Here is a 15,529-nt window from a genome sequence, read left to right on the forward strand (position 1 = left end):
TCCAGCCTGGGTGACAGAGCAAGAACCTGTCTTGAAAAAAGAAAATTAGTGTTATTGAATAAATAATGAATGAGTGAACAACTGGATATTTTCATATGTAAAAACACCAAGATATAGTCCTGTATTGACATCCAGATGCTGCTAGATGTAGGGGCTCACATATGTGATTATGGGTTTACTTGTTTTGTTTCTTCATTTAATAAGCATAAGGATAGAAAGATGAATAAGAGAATTTGTTTTTATAGATAAATACTTGTTAGATATATCCCCTATTGTTTGTGCTGTTTCAATGTGGAAAGAACACTGATGTAATAGGCATTAACCCAGAATTCATGCTATAGTTCTACCACAGGACATCCTTTGACAAGTTATTAATATTTAATCGTATGCCTCAGTGGCTAAAGGAAAAGCTAAACCTGTTATCCTGTCTTCACAGGTTTTCCAAATTAATAAAAATAAAGACAAGTAGTTTAGCCATGTCATGTTCCAAAAGTAATTTCAATTTCCTAGGTCACAATGTTCCAATTTGAATAACAATAACAAAAATGATTCTCCTCTAGTTAGTCAGATTTTCCTTTCCATTTAAAATTTTTGTTTTTTGTTTTGTTTTATTTTTATAACTCTAATTTTCAGTAAATATTTGTTAGTTTTTATGAGAATAAAACATAATTGTAAATATGAAAAAGATTTGAAAATATGAATAATATTTGTTCATAATATAAAATTAACAATGCTCTTTATTCCAGCAAGGAAAAAACTTAATTCTTCTACAAGTCACGGGTTTGCCACTCCATATGGTTTCAGATTTGGGAAATCATAACTATGTGTGATTTTTGTCTACTGTGCTGAATGGTGATTCTCAATGTTCCTAGAATTTCATTTTATCCAGATAAATTTCTACTTAATGAAGTGTATTGAACACCTACCCTGTGCCAGGAATGGTGATAGGTGTTTTGGGTACGAGTTGAGAGATGATGTCTATGCTTTATGAGATCCTAATCAACAGGGAAGGTAGAAAAAGAAGTCCATGATTCCTAGGCAGTGGGCTAGCAGAGGGTATGAATGAGAGTTTTGGGGAAGTACAGAGGAAGGTACTACTGTTGGCTGAGGCAGCAGAGTTTAGGAAGAGGTAACACTTGATATGGAGATTAGCAGATGGGAAGAAATTTGCTAGATAAATAGAGGTGGGTTAAAGGAGAATAGGAAAGGAATTCTAAGCAGAAGTTAAAACATATATAAAGAATCAGGTAAGTATGAGAAAACATTGTGTATTTGGGTAGCCAAGAATAGTGTTATGTGGCTTAGAACTTGTGGGAAATGAGGTTTAGGGTGAGAGAAGAAGGGGTAAGAGATGACAAATGAAGCTGGACACATAGATGCTTGGCACAGATTGTAAATGCTTTATATTTCATATAGAGAAGGCTAAAGCTCTAAGTCACATTTATTACATATATATTATTACAATTAGTAGTTTTTCTATGTATCAGAAGTAGGAGAGAGACAGAGACAGTGAGAGAAGTAAATGAATGCATGAATCGATGAATTAATTGAATGTTTAAATAAAGAAAGTAGAGTCAGCAGTGGGCGTTGGAAGAACTGAGAGGGCAGTATTTTTGAAGGGTGGCATGCCCTGGAAAGTGGGTGTTTGGCATAGTGGGGTATATTATAGGTATATGAGCAATGTAGGTCCATAGCAACATATGTGTGATGGTAGCATACTTGAATCCCTGAATGGTTAATTATAGAGCCAAGGAAAATTATTATTGCATCAACTGCTAACAGTTATATATGAGGGATACAAGTGCTGAAATACTTTTACATAAGTCATATGAATATATGAGTTAGAATTCTGTGAAAGGTGCATGTACAGTGACAGGGTGTAAGCAGGGTAGTTTGAATGATGGAATTGATGGTGTGTGTGTTCCTGTGATAGGATGTTCTGTGCCCAGGAAGGATTACAAGTGGCTAGGATGTTAGTATTTCAGGAGTAAAAGATAAGTCATTAATAACAAGCTATTTTATAACCAAGAGCAATTCATTTTACTCCCCTAGACCTCTGTTTCTTTTCCTATAAAATGAAGAGGTTGGCTTTGATAATCTCTAAAATCTCTTACAGCTGTGTATTCAGTGCATAAAATAATTTTCTCCTTTAAAATACTAGGTCCATTTGGTGGTAAGGAGTTGGTGTGTATGTGTATGTCATAACCAATCTCTACAGAGCTTGTTATATGCCATTTAAAAATGTATTGATGTACCTTTTTTCTCTGCCTTTTAGATGGCTGAACACTTTAGGAATGCTGGCCAATCAGGGCATTGATGTTGTGATACGGCACTCATTTTTTGACCATGGATACAATCACCTCGTGGACCAGAATTTTAACCCTTTACCAGTAAGTGTGGGATAAAGATTCCCAATTCCTTTTCCATGTCATTCATTTTTGGTCATGCCTTGTTCCACACTAGGAGAATTTTTCTTCTCTTGCTGTTATCAGTTAATATCATAAATTGGGGAGAAGCACTCTTATCTTTGTTTCCTTGACCCATTTCACACACTTTTGGCTTCAACCCCCCACCCACCCACATGCACATATCTATACACACACAATTCTATATATACACACACATATACACATATCCATGCATGTATGTATGCATATACACATATATTCACATATATTAATATATTTATTATTAATACTATTAGTTAAAAAAACTGTGCAGTTGAGTTCCACATCTACTTGTGGCCTGTTTGAACTCTGCTTGAGAGTGAATTTTTCCAGATTGTTTTCTTTAATGCTAACAGGAGACATTAGTTAAAGTCAAATGCAACATGTTGAAAGCAGATGGGGGAGTGTTAGCCAAGATTGGATACACTAGGAACCCATTTCTTGGGGAGTGGCTGAAGTGCACTTACAGTTAGATGTTGATTCCTATGTGACAATGAGGGGATTTTCCCAGAGCACTAACTTCTCTAGAAAAGTAAAGGAAAGAGAAGAATGAAGTAGAATGGCAAAAGCAGAGATCGGAGTTTGTCTACTGACCTTATTGGCCAATCAAAGAAATTCCACTTAGTCCAGAAAAGCTATGCTTATCAGAAATAATACACACAGATTATCCTTTCTCACAGATGTCATGGTCATCACAAAAGATGAGATTCCTCTCATCAATTCATAGAATTCAGAGCTGGGATTTTCCTTCGAGCTAATCCAGTTCTGCCCCATTTAACAGAAGGACCGATAGTCTGGGCTGGGGCAGAGTAGCGGGGATGGAGAGCCAGCCCTGTTCCCGTGCTCTGGTCCCATGTTCTTCCTGTAGAACTATCTCTGCCCTCCGGTCCACAGTAAGCAGATGCAAACTTGAACCAGTGAGTGTTCTCACCATTTGCTTCCTTCTGCCTGTTTCTATCCACTCCCTCCCCTCCCAGCCTGAGCCAGTGGGTGCTCCAAGCCCAGAACCAAGAACAGTTTGACACCATCAACACCATTTCCATGTCTCAAAATAATCCTTCTAGGTTAGAGTTCTAAGTAATTATTGTTCTCCTGGGTGTGCATGACTCCAACACTCCAATTAAATCACAAATATTGAAACCAGCTGGCACAGTTGCTTTCATTCACAGGACAAGGATACCTCTCTCAAGATATGTGTGTGAGGCTTGGGTGGGAAGGGGTGGAGAGGGAGATTTCAGTATGGAACCCTAGAGGTTTGTTTTGTTTTTAGCCCAAATGCTTGTGAAAATAAAACAAAATAATTAGAAAACTATGAAATGTAAGCATTAAACAAATGTAATGTCACAGAGAAATAAATATTTACTAAACACTAGACACTGAAGAAGAGACTAGTAATAGATAAATTAAGAATAATAATAATAAATGAGTAATAGAGTACTGTAGGGGCTCCTGTCGAGTCATGTATAGGAAAGGCTTCTCTGAGAAGGTGGCACATAAGGCACGAGCGCATGGACAGTTAGGACCCAGCTACGTGGATTTCACAGAACTTCCCAGGCAGGGGAAGACGCTAACACAAAGGCTCCAAGGCAGGAACAAACTTGGCATGTTGGAGGAAACACAAGAGCACCAGAGTGATTGGGACATGGCAGGGTAGGGGAGACTTGTTGGAAATGAGGTGGGCAGGGCTCAGATCACATAGGGCTTTGTAAGCTAAAAATAGTTTGGCTTTTGTTTTAAGTAGTATGAAAAGCCATTAGAAGGCTTTAATCAGGGAAGTAACATGATCTAACTTACAATTTTAAAAGATCACTCTAGCATAATTAATGCCTCAGATGTTAGTTATAATGTTTTAGTAATGCAGATAATGCTTAACAATTTATAGGTCACTTTCATAAATGGTGCATCAACAGTGCTCTGAACACTTCCCTCTTTCCTGTGTTCTTTTTCCATTCTTTCCTTCTTTCTTTTTGTCTTTCCGTCACACATTCACATTTCATTCACTCTTCTTAATCATGTACTATGTGTGAATTGCTATTCCTGGTAATGGGCTACTGTGGTGAACCAAAAAGACAAGGTCCCTGAACTCTTGGAATTTATAATGTAGTGATGGATACTGAGAAATGAAAAATAAATAAACATATAAATAAGATAATTACAATTTGTCACAATTGCTCTGAAGAAAGCCTGGTAAGATAAAAGTTACTATTTATACTTATTTTGCTAAAGAGAAACTAAAGTTATTAAGTGACCTATCCAAGGTCAGAGAAGTAGAGAAGAAACAGGCGGAAAAAGATTGTCTTTGGGTGACTAGAGAGTCTTCTTCATTTACAGAGTTGGACAAACCTGGATTCCATATCAACCCTTTCTGTACCTTTGCATGGCCATGTATAAGTTAAAGGTGCAAGTCTTCATGGCTTTGTTCTCCCCAAATGAAAGTTGCTGCCAGTGATTTCATTTAAAAAAGCATGGCACAATAGACTTCGGTTGATATGTGGTGGAAGCTGAGCTCATAGAAGTTCATAGGAAGCAAAAACAAGTTCCACTGATTTAGCACAAAGGCTCAAATGAGCTGGGCAGCTGTATTTCTGGAAACACCAAACGCTAATACAGAAACCGTATGTAAAAGCACTTAAAAAGGTAGCAGGCTTTCTTTTTATCCTTCTTTGCACTAATAAATTCTGCACCTTATAAGTAGAGAACTTGGCAGCTGAGAGAGTGTGTCTTAAGTCTCCCCTGGAAAGAATTTACAAGTCTAAACCAGAACACCAATCTGATAGACATTGCCAGCAGGCCCCCGGAATGTGTAATGGAGACAGACCTGGGAATCGTATTGGTTGCCACTTCAGAGAATTGGGCAATTGATAACTAAACACTGCCAATAAAAACTTGTGGATTTTACGTTGTGATTAAATCTTCAAGAGAGTTTGTTAAGAGCTTAGGGGATTAGTGAGTTGTGCTTTGGTTGCCTCCCCAAACCAGTGCTCTTGAATACATTCAGAAGAAGTGAGCATCTTGGCCTTATGGCTCCTCAGCCTGTATGCCAGTATCACCCTTCCCCGTCTAGTCAACCTTCATCTCAGTTTGTGGCATTCCATGCCAGCTCTGCCAGAGCCATTCCAAAAGTGCCAATACGAGCTAAGAGAGAATATGAGGATGGCCCTTTAAATGAGAAGCTTGTCCTCAGAAAAGATAATTTTCAACTATATCCCATGTTCTTCATGGTTGTTCCTCTAGAAAAGTGCCAGCCCTCCTCCTGTTGTGAGATTTTCCTTCTCCTGGGAAGAAGAGAATATTTAGTTCAGCCGTGCTTCATCACTAGACTCCCACCCTTTTCCCCTGACCCCCCTGCCACTGGGAAAGAGGGGACGTGTGAGTCTCCACAGCCGGTCAGTCAGTCATGGGCTCCCTCGGGAGTAGGAGCTGTTTGTGTAGAAGAGATCCGTGCATTCGGTGGACATAGTCCAGACCCCACCGGCCGTGGGCATTTCTCCTCAGAGAGGGTTTTGGAATTTAGCTTGCTGCTTTTTTTAAAAGTTTGATTTACAGAGCTTTCAGAGAAAGGAATGGTGAATTACTAGTCAAAATCTCTTAACTCCCACGCCAGGCTAGAAAAAGCAGTCTTCACATAAGTATAATTCAATTCAAAAAAAATTGATACCTCAGATGTATCTGGCTCTGTGCTAGGCATTCTAGGGACATGCACATAAATAAGATGTGGCCCCTTTATCTGCAGAGCCCATAATCTGATGTGTGTTTGTGGGATTACAATTTAGTGTTCTCTATTTAGAAAAACATACAAAGCTAGATCACGCTGGGTTGCCTTTTCTACACTGGACATAGTGGTGTGGATATTTGCTGTCTGCATTCTTTTTATGCTCAATGCCTCTGCCAAATAATAATATACAATCAATTCAGCCCAGTGCACACTTATTGAGAACCTTCTGTGTACATTGTTCTGAAATACAATCATTAGTTATGGATTAGAGTGTAACTCACTAGTCGATGGCGAAATTGAACCTGTGGTTATGGCTCACATAGCGACATGCTCTGAGCCAAGCTATCACTGTTCAAATATCATTTGACCATTGGGAAGAAACTGACTCTTACTGGTGCCTGCCTACCACAGTTAGGTAACACAAGATCCTAGGACAAGATCCTGGGTGCTCCATTCTTGTTACCTTCAAAATGGTAGAGACCGTGCCCCTTATGCACTGCATAGCCACGGTGTGGACACAGGCTCAGTGTAAATCCTTCTCTTTATTGAGGAAGAACACCCAATTACAATCCCTTGTCCCACTGATGCTAGATTGATGCAAGAAGAGCACTACCCCATCAGGAGTCATCACAGGGGGCAGCAGGAGCCTGGACTACAACAAGATTTATGGGTTCTAGTCCTGGGTCTGCCATGAATTACATGTGTATCTTTGGGTTCTAGTTTTCCCACCACTTAAATTGGAATAAAAATGCCACCTCTATCTACCTGAAAAAATTATTGTCACAATCCTTGAGAAAATTAGGCATGACAATAGGATTCAGATTTGATATACACACATACATATAGAAAATTGGAAGGGACTGCTGCATCTACATGTTAAAGTTTTCTTTGGGTGGTAGGATTACAGGCAGTTTTTATTTTCTTTCTGTGGATTTTTTACATGTAAAATTGCTTCAGTCAACATTATTGCTTTTAAAATCTGAAAAAAGGCTATTTTTTAAAGAAAAAATAGAATGTTTCAAAAGGATTGCTTTAATTAGCTAAGCAAGTATTCATTTATTATTGATGTTTCATTCATTCATAAACACTTATTACACTCGTGCTATGTGCTAGATACTGTGCTAAACAGTGCAGACACTGTCCCTGCCTTTAAGGAGCTCACAGGAGAAATAGAGAGAGAAGTTAGCAGGGACTGAGGTAGAAGTGCTACAGGAGGATAGAAGAGGAATACAGAGGCTTGTCTGGGTGGAGGGCAGGCATGGGGCCTCAAGGAAGGCCGCTGGAGGAGACAGTGCCAGTGCTGGGTCTTGAAGAAGGGCAGGTTAGCCACAGGAAGAAGGTTTGAGTTGGGGATAATCTTCCAAACACAGGCAATAGCATGTGCAAAGGTACAGAGGCACTAATTTTCCAGTGAGTCATGGTGGATAGGTTATGAAAAATTATTTGAGAAAGCTTTTCCCATTAGTGTCCAGTGGCCACACAGGGTGTGTGAAAATTAAAGAATTTCAAAGCTACAGACCTGCAGGTGGTCAGGCGGGGGAGGAACAACCCAGCCAAACTAGCCTATGACCTGTTTCTTGGTGTAGCCTCCTTTCTCTTTCTTTTCTTTCCCGTGGGAGCCATCAGGAAGATGAAAGCAGCAGAGTGTACCTGTTTAGGGGTAGCTGTGATGTGAAACCCAATCCTCTCATTAAGGGCCCTGACAAAGACTTCTCCATGTGCAGCCTTCCTTTGTGGGAACCTGCAGCTGCTGAGAGAAGGGCATCCTTGGCTGCAGGATCAATCACTGAGACTCAGGCTGGCTCCATGTCAGTGGCCGAAGAACCTGGGCTGCATGCCCAGTGGACATGACTTGCTTCTTTTCTCCTCTGTGTCTCTAAACTCTGGCTTCTCAGATTAGAGCCTGTGCCCTGCTCCATCTGAACAGGCAGGCAGGTTTTTTGCTGCTAATGCTTTTACATAGAAGCTTCTCTGATTTACTACTACCAGTTCTCTTCACTTTTTATCAGCCTGAGCAGTGTGCACAGAATGTCGGCAATGACACTAGCAGTTGTAACAGCTCACCAAGATGGAAGCCACCCTAGGAAATAGAAAGAGCTCTATACCTGAAATCAGAAGATGCAGGCTCGAAATACAGCACCATGATTTTCTAGTTACATGAATCTTCATTTCTTCCTCTGTACAATGGGGCTAACCGTGCTGGGGTTGGAGAGTGGGGAGTATTTGAGTATACTGCTTGAAAGTATTGGCTTTGGAATCGAACTGACCTGCATTTCAGACCTCAATAAGCATCAATTTTCTCTCATAAAATGGAGACAATAATAGTGTCCATCTCAGAGGGTTTGTGGAAATAATTAAATGAATCAGTGCATATGTATCTTTTACCACATAGTAAATACTCAATAAATATTAACTGCTATTGTTATGTATAAAGTCATTTTGCTAAAATTCTCCAAATCACAATAATAATCATTAATAACCAGGACTTAACTGTGGTGAGATAATCTAAATTTGAATATTTATTCAGATATCTGGAAATCAATTCAGGTAATGAAGACTAAAGTGTGAAAAGTAGATTTTTTTGATAAAAGTTAAATTACTAGAAAATTAAAAGAACAAAAAAGAAAGTTGTGACTCCTGCACTTGAGAGGGATTTACTGGAAATGGTTAAAGACAAACTAAAAATTACATTTTATTTCACTCCAGAGAAAATATTGCCAACTTTTCCCAGTAAAGGCAATTAAGGCAATAACTAGTTGTAATGATCGCTCTAACTCCTTCATTTGGTATTTATAAATGGCCCAATAAGCCCTGGAAACCATGATATGTCACATCAAAGTGCTAATGACAGCACATTATGTGAATTACTGAGATGCCACAATTGAAAATCTCACTCTGCCATCAACCATTTATATTATTCCCAGATTGCAATACTGAGGGATTACAGCTACAGCAAATTGTGTGGCAACCTAAATAAATTAGGGAGAAAAAGCAATTACAGACTCACTGCACTTGAGCCTAGAAGCACAGTGCCATCGTCGAAGCACCCTGCAGATGGTGAGAGCAAGGAAGAAGGGAGTAAGAAAAAAGAAAGGAAAAAAGAAATGCCCTTTGATGGGTTGGAAGGCTCTTTTGTGGATACCACAATATGACAAATTTAAGGTGATTTCATCTTAGATATTATCTTTGGAAACATTAAGGGCACAGTGATGTCTGGTTATGACCCTTAGGAGCAACGAATAAGCCTCTGATAGAAGTGACCATAGAATCAAAGATAATACCTTGGTGTCTTTCTAACTCGGTTGTTTTTGTGGTGGTTTGTTTAAATAAAAGCAAAAGCCATTTTGAAAATAGAAATACAACAAATAAACATAAATTCTGTTTTAATTCTTAAAGAATAGTGTAGTACATTCTTAAATTTTAAATTAACTAGTGTAGTAAATTTTAAATTAAATAGTGTAGTAAATTCTTAAATTTTATTTATAAAATTTTAGAAAACCTATTAGTCATTAGGTACCTCACTCACTAACTTTCAACTATTATCACTCTTATTTCATCCCTGATTTGGTTTTAAGCATTGAAAGGATTGAAAACTTGACTCTAGAAGACCTGCCTTCTATTCTAGAATTCACTACCCTCATCCTGTTGTCACAGTCCTTATAGCCTTCCTTCATTCGAGCAGTGGTTCTCAAGCCCGGCTGCACATAATAGTTACCCAGGGAGCTTTTTAAACATACGTTTGCTCAGGCACCAACCCCAGAGATTCTAATTCAGTCGGTCTGTAGACGATCCCAGGTGTTGGTACTTTCTTAAAGCCCAGCTGATTCTAATGCACAGCCAAATTGAGAACCAGTGGGTTAGAGGCTTCCCCTTGCCTTGATTAAATTATAAATTACCTTTTCCTTTTCTTCTACTCTTCTGCACTCAACTTTTGCTTCAATTATTGAGAATTAACAAAACATTTAGTACTATCATTCATTCCTTTGAGAAATATTTACTGAGTATCTATTATATGCCAGACACTTTTAGTTTCTGAGGAAATAGAGCTGAAAGAGAAAGACAAGGTTCCTGCCCCCACAGGAGGTAACAGTTTAGAAGGGGAGACTAAAACTAGACAAGTAAACTAACAAATAATTAATTAAGAAATTTAGAATGTTAGGCAGGAAACAAACAGGTTGCTATGCTGAAAAATGAGCAGCGCAGACCTCTTTAGAAAGCGTGGTAAATGAAGCCTTCACTGGAGAGGCAGCCATTACAGGAGCTGGTGGAAGAGCAGAGCCTCTCCCAGTGGGAATAGCAGCTACAACGGCTGCAGGGGGGAAGGAGTCTCAGTCACACAGGCGAGGCCATGCAGTGCCTCTAAAACCACCCTGAGGCATAATCCACCCACGGCCGGGCACAGACGCAGCCAACACACTGCTTGACTCAGTTTAGCACAGGCTCCCGGCACATGATGCTCTACTCTGCCCTTGCCACCAGCACTTGGCAAACCCTTTGCTTCCTGTCTGTTGCTCTCTACATGAATAAATGTGGTGCATCCCACTGTCTGCCCTTATGTCTGGCAACCCCGACTGAGCCCAATGCCTATGGTGCTTCCTCGTCACTGACCCAGCCAACTCCATTTGCACCCTCTGTCACCTGTCATCAGACTTTGAAGTGAGAATGGGCAGAACATTTGGGAGTCTGTTATACAATTCTATTTTTGTGTATGTTTACAAGTACCAGTGATAATTTTTTTAATGTCTTCCTTGAGGGTGTTATGGCATACACTAAAGAAAAGCACTGTTTTAGTTTCTGTGGAGCACAAAAAAATAAAGTTAGGTTCTTCCTCTGCATGTTTATAATTTCTGGGGTTACAAAACATAAAGCCTTGGAGAAATAGTTAATAGGTAATGTATGCTAAGGTCTGTCTTGTTCACTCAGTATCCCCAGAGCCTAACATAAGGTCTCCTGCGTAGAAAGTACTCAATAAATGTTTGTGAAAAGAAGGGGGGGGGGTCAAAAAAAAAAAAGAAGAGAGGGAGGAAAGACTCCAAATGATCAATAGACAAAGGGCTTTTTAGACCTCTGAGGTAGGAGATATTACTACCAGCTGGAAGGGAGGAGCCAGAGGGAAGAATTAGGAAAGGCTTGTGCAATAAGATGTCATTAGTGGACTTTTGTAATATTAGTTCCCCAAAGAATACAAACTTACCACTTTCTTTTCTCATTAGAGTTGTTAGGGTACATCTGATTTCTTCCCTCTGACCATAAACTCCTTGAAAACAGAAGTCATCTCTCCTATATTTACACCCCCCATAATGCCCTGATTATAGTCAATACTAACAGAATTCTAAAGATGCTGAGTGACTGGGATTCTGAGAGCTGCAGTGCACTCCTCAGTAACGGAAAGATTTAAGGCAGGCTTTTATTGTCTGGTACTGTGTACATGCTGTGTACAGGAAGACAGGATAGCTTGGTGCTTAAGAGCTTGGGCTCTGGAGTCAAACAGATCTGGACATGATTCTCAGCTCCACTGGGTACTTGCTGTGTCTCATATGGCAGATTCCCTCATCTTCTATCATTTATACAATGGTAATGCTAGTAGTCCACACTTCATAGGGTTCTTGTAAGTGCTTAAGCCTACACTTAGCAGGTACATAAGAATATTATCATTATTGTATATTCTAAGTATGCTACTTACAAATTATCATTAACAGTTAAAACAATGTCAGTTTGTACATTTAATTTTAGAATCTTCAAAATCCTTCACATCTCATTTCATACTCCACAAACCTATATATAAATTTTCTTCTTTAGCTTCTTTAACTTCAATCTGTAGCTTACACCTGTTAATTAATCTGGCCTTTCTAGCTTCCAAGTAAGCCAGGTAGGATGATATACCCATCCTGTTTGGCAGAGAAGAAAACTGAGGTTTTCTTACTCAAGGGGAAAGTTCAAGGCAGGGACAGTGGTTCTGAGGTCTATTACCACTTTGTCTTCTCCCTCTGATTGGTTCTGCCCCAGCTTTGTCAAGTCAAGAATTCAGGTCAACTGTGTACCCTAGAGCCAAGGCAGATAGAAATAGCAACGAGGAAGCAGAAAAATTGGCTTACAGGTAAAATAAAATGATCCAAGAAATAAAAGCTTGGATATAAAAGCAGCTGACTTGTAGATTTACATTCTTCCTGAGTAATGAAAGTAAAAAAGGAATAAAGTTTCAACTTCATGCAGCAGCAGGTTAGTTTTACTGCTCATACCCGATGTAGTAAAAGAGCAATATAGAGTATTTACCTTTCTCATGGTTATCACTTTGCCCCATTATTATATATGTACATGTCTACCCCTTTGGAAGTTGGACTGCTTTAAAACCTCTCCTTCTCTAGCACCATGAGCAGTTCAGGAGCTGGGCCCATTCCCTAATGTTTAGCCATCTGATGATGGTTGGCAGACCCAGAAGTCAAATTGTTTGGGAAGGCCACACCAGGGCATTTTCCTTCTTAAGGAAGGTTCCTGGGTTTGTGCTGAATGACAAAAGATCACTGGTGTCCCTTCTTTCATCTTACCTCCTGAGAAGTCCTGCAAACATATATTGGAGGTTTTTCCATGATGTGAACTGATTTTGAGCCTTGCCCTTGGGGGCAAGTAGAATAGGAAAAAGAAAAAAGATGTTGGCAATGTCCAAGACAGTGTAACAAGTGCCACCAATCTGTGCAATGGATTCAGTTATAGTTACATGTTGGAACATCTGGGGCTATAGGACTAACAACTGGATTCAGTTGGGCATAGTCCACCGTTAGTCTCCAGCTCCCATTCCTCTGTACATATAGGACTGTAGAAGGAGATATTGCATCTCTTCCTATCCCTGCTACCTTTTACACCTTAATCAACGCTGTGATTTTACTTTCTCCTTTCAGAACCACTTGGGACATGATGGAGAGGCAGGCTGGGGAGTGATTTACATGCCCCACTACATATGACTATCCCCACTACATGTAAATATCCCACAACATGTCCCACTACTTTTCTACATGTGACTCTTTTCAATCAGGAGAATTCTTCATAATGTTATGAGACATTCACAGCACAAACATATAAATATTGACACCAGTATACATGTAACTGAGAAAACCATAATAGAACACTGGATTTGTTCAAAGGGCCTTACCCACAGGTCATTTTAGATTTATTTGTACATTTGTGCACAATGTATGATGTCTGTTTTCATTTCTATTGGATATATACCCAGTGCTATAGTTTAAATGATGATGTCTCCTCCAAAATTCATGTTGAAACTTAATCCTCAGTGCAACACTATTAAATATTAAAAGCTATGGCCTTTGGGAGGTGATTAAGTCCTGAGGGCTCTGCACTTGTGAGTGGGATTAGCATCCTTATAAAAAGGGCTCAAGGTTGAAGGGAGCACTGTCTTGCTCTTCTGCCCTTTCTGCCATGTGAGGATATAGTGTTCTTCCCATCAGAGGATGCAGCAATAAGGCACCATTTTGGAAAGAGAAAGCAGGCCTCCCCAGATGCCAGTCCTTTTAGTACCTTAATCTTGGACTTCCTAGCCTCCAGACACATTAAAAATAAATTTCTGTTCTTTATAAATTACCTAGTCTCTGATATTTTGTTATAGTAGTACAAAAGGACTAATACACCTAGAAATAGAATTACTGGTCATATGGAAATTCTATGTTTAAATTTTGGAGGAATTGCCAAACTGTTTTGCAAAGCAGTTTCACTATTTTATATTCCCACCAGCAATATATGAGAGTTTCAATTTCTCTACATCCTCACTAATGTTTCTTATCTGTCTTTTGATTACAGCCATCCTAGTGGGTGTGACATGGTATCTCATCATGGTTTTGATTTGCATTTCCCTAATGACTAACGGTGTTGAGCATCTTTTCATTGTGCTTATTTGCCATTTGTGACTCTTCATTGGAGAAGTATCTATACAAATTCTTTGCCAATTTCAAAAGGGGGTATTTGGCTTTTTATTGTTAAGTTGTAAAGGTTTTTATAACACAAATCCTTTTCAGAAAAATTATTTGCAAATATATTTTCTAATTATGTGTGTTATCTTTTTTTATAGAGTAGTTTTAGGTTCATAGCAAAATTGAGAGGAAGGTACAGAGATTTCCCATATAACCCCTATAAATATATCACCTATATTTATGTGGGTGTATTTCTTGGCTCCCTATTCTGTTCCACTGATATATTTGTTTATTTTTTCACCAATACCACACTGTCTTGATTAATGTATCTTTATAGTAAGTCTTGAATTGGGTAGAGTCAGCCCAACTTTGTTCTTCTCCTTAAACATTGTATTGGATAATCTGAGTCTTTTGCCTCTCCATCTAAACTTTGGAATCAGTTTATTAATATCCATAAAATAACTTGCTAAAATTTTTATCGTGATTGCCTTGAATAGATAGCTCAAGTTGGTAAGAACTGACATCTTAACAATTTTGAATCTTTCTATCTATGGACATGAAATGTTTTCCCATTTATTTAGTTCTTTTTTTATCAGTTTTATAGTTTTCCTCATATAGATCTTATACATATTTTCTTAGCTTTATACCCAGGTATTTTTGGGGGGTTGCCAATGTAAATAGTATTGTGTTTTTAATTTCAAATTCCACTTGTTCATTGCTGGTATATAGGAAAGAAATTGACTTTTGTATATTAACCTTGTATCCAGAAACTCTACTATAATTGCTTATTAGTTTTAAGAGTGTTTTGTTGTTATTGTTTCTTTTGAATTTTTGACATGGATAATCATGTCACCTCCAAACAAAGAACTATTTCTTCCTTTCAAATCTGTATAGCTTCTATTTCTTTTTCTTGTCTTATTACATTAGCTAGGACATCCAGTTTGATGTTGAAAGTAATGATGAGGGGGGAAATTCTTGCCTTGGTCCTGATCTAGTGGGAAAGTTTCTAATTTCTCACCATTAAGTATGTTCTTATAGGTATTCTTCAAGTTGAGGAAGTTCCCCTCTATTTCTAGTTTGTTAAAAATTTTTATTACAAATGGGTGTTGGGTTTTGTCAAGTGCTTTTTCTACATCTATTGATATGATCATGTGATTTTTCTTTTTTTAGCCTATTGATGTCATAGATTACATTAATGATTTTCAAATGTTAAACCAGCCTCTCATATCTGGGATAAATCTGACTTGGTCATGGTGTATAATTCTTTTTATACATTGTCGAATTTGGTTTGCTAATGTTTTGTTGAGAATTTTTGTATCTACATGTGGATATCGTTGTTCCAGTAGAATTTGTTGAAAATGTAAGGGTTTATTTCTGGACTCTCAATTCTATTTCATTGATCTCTCTAGCTTTATGCCGGTACCATACTCTCACCTTTTTTGTTGTTG

At 38.6% G+C, this 15,529-nt stretch overlaps 1 protein-coding gene across 1 annotated transcript in view; it reads left to right on the top strand.

The window, feature by feature from the left end:
* Positions 1–15,529, top strand: part of HPSE2 (heparanase 2 (inactive)) — a 244,753-nt gene that overhangs the window by 113,146 nt on the left and 116,078 nt on the right. The window contains exon 7 of the mRNA XM_076009652.1: positions 2,276–2,390. Within this exon, the coding sequence (XP_075865767.1) occupies positions 2,276–2,390 (115 nt within the window). The remainder of the gene's footprint in view (positions 1–2,275; positions 2,391–15,529) is intronic.

Source organism: Microcebus murinus, chromosome 14 (assembly GCF_040939455.1).
Source record: "Microcebus murinus isolate Inina chromosome 14, M.murinus_Inina_mat1.0, whole genome shotgun sequence".
In the NCBI taxonomy this organism is placed as follows: domain Eukaryota; kingdom Metazoa; phylum Chordata; class Mammalia; order Primates; family Cheirogaleidae; genus Microcebus; species Microcebus murinus.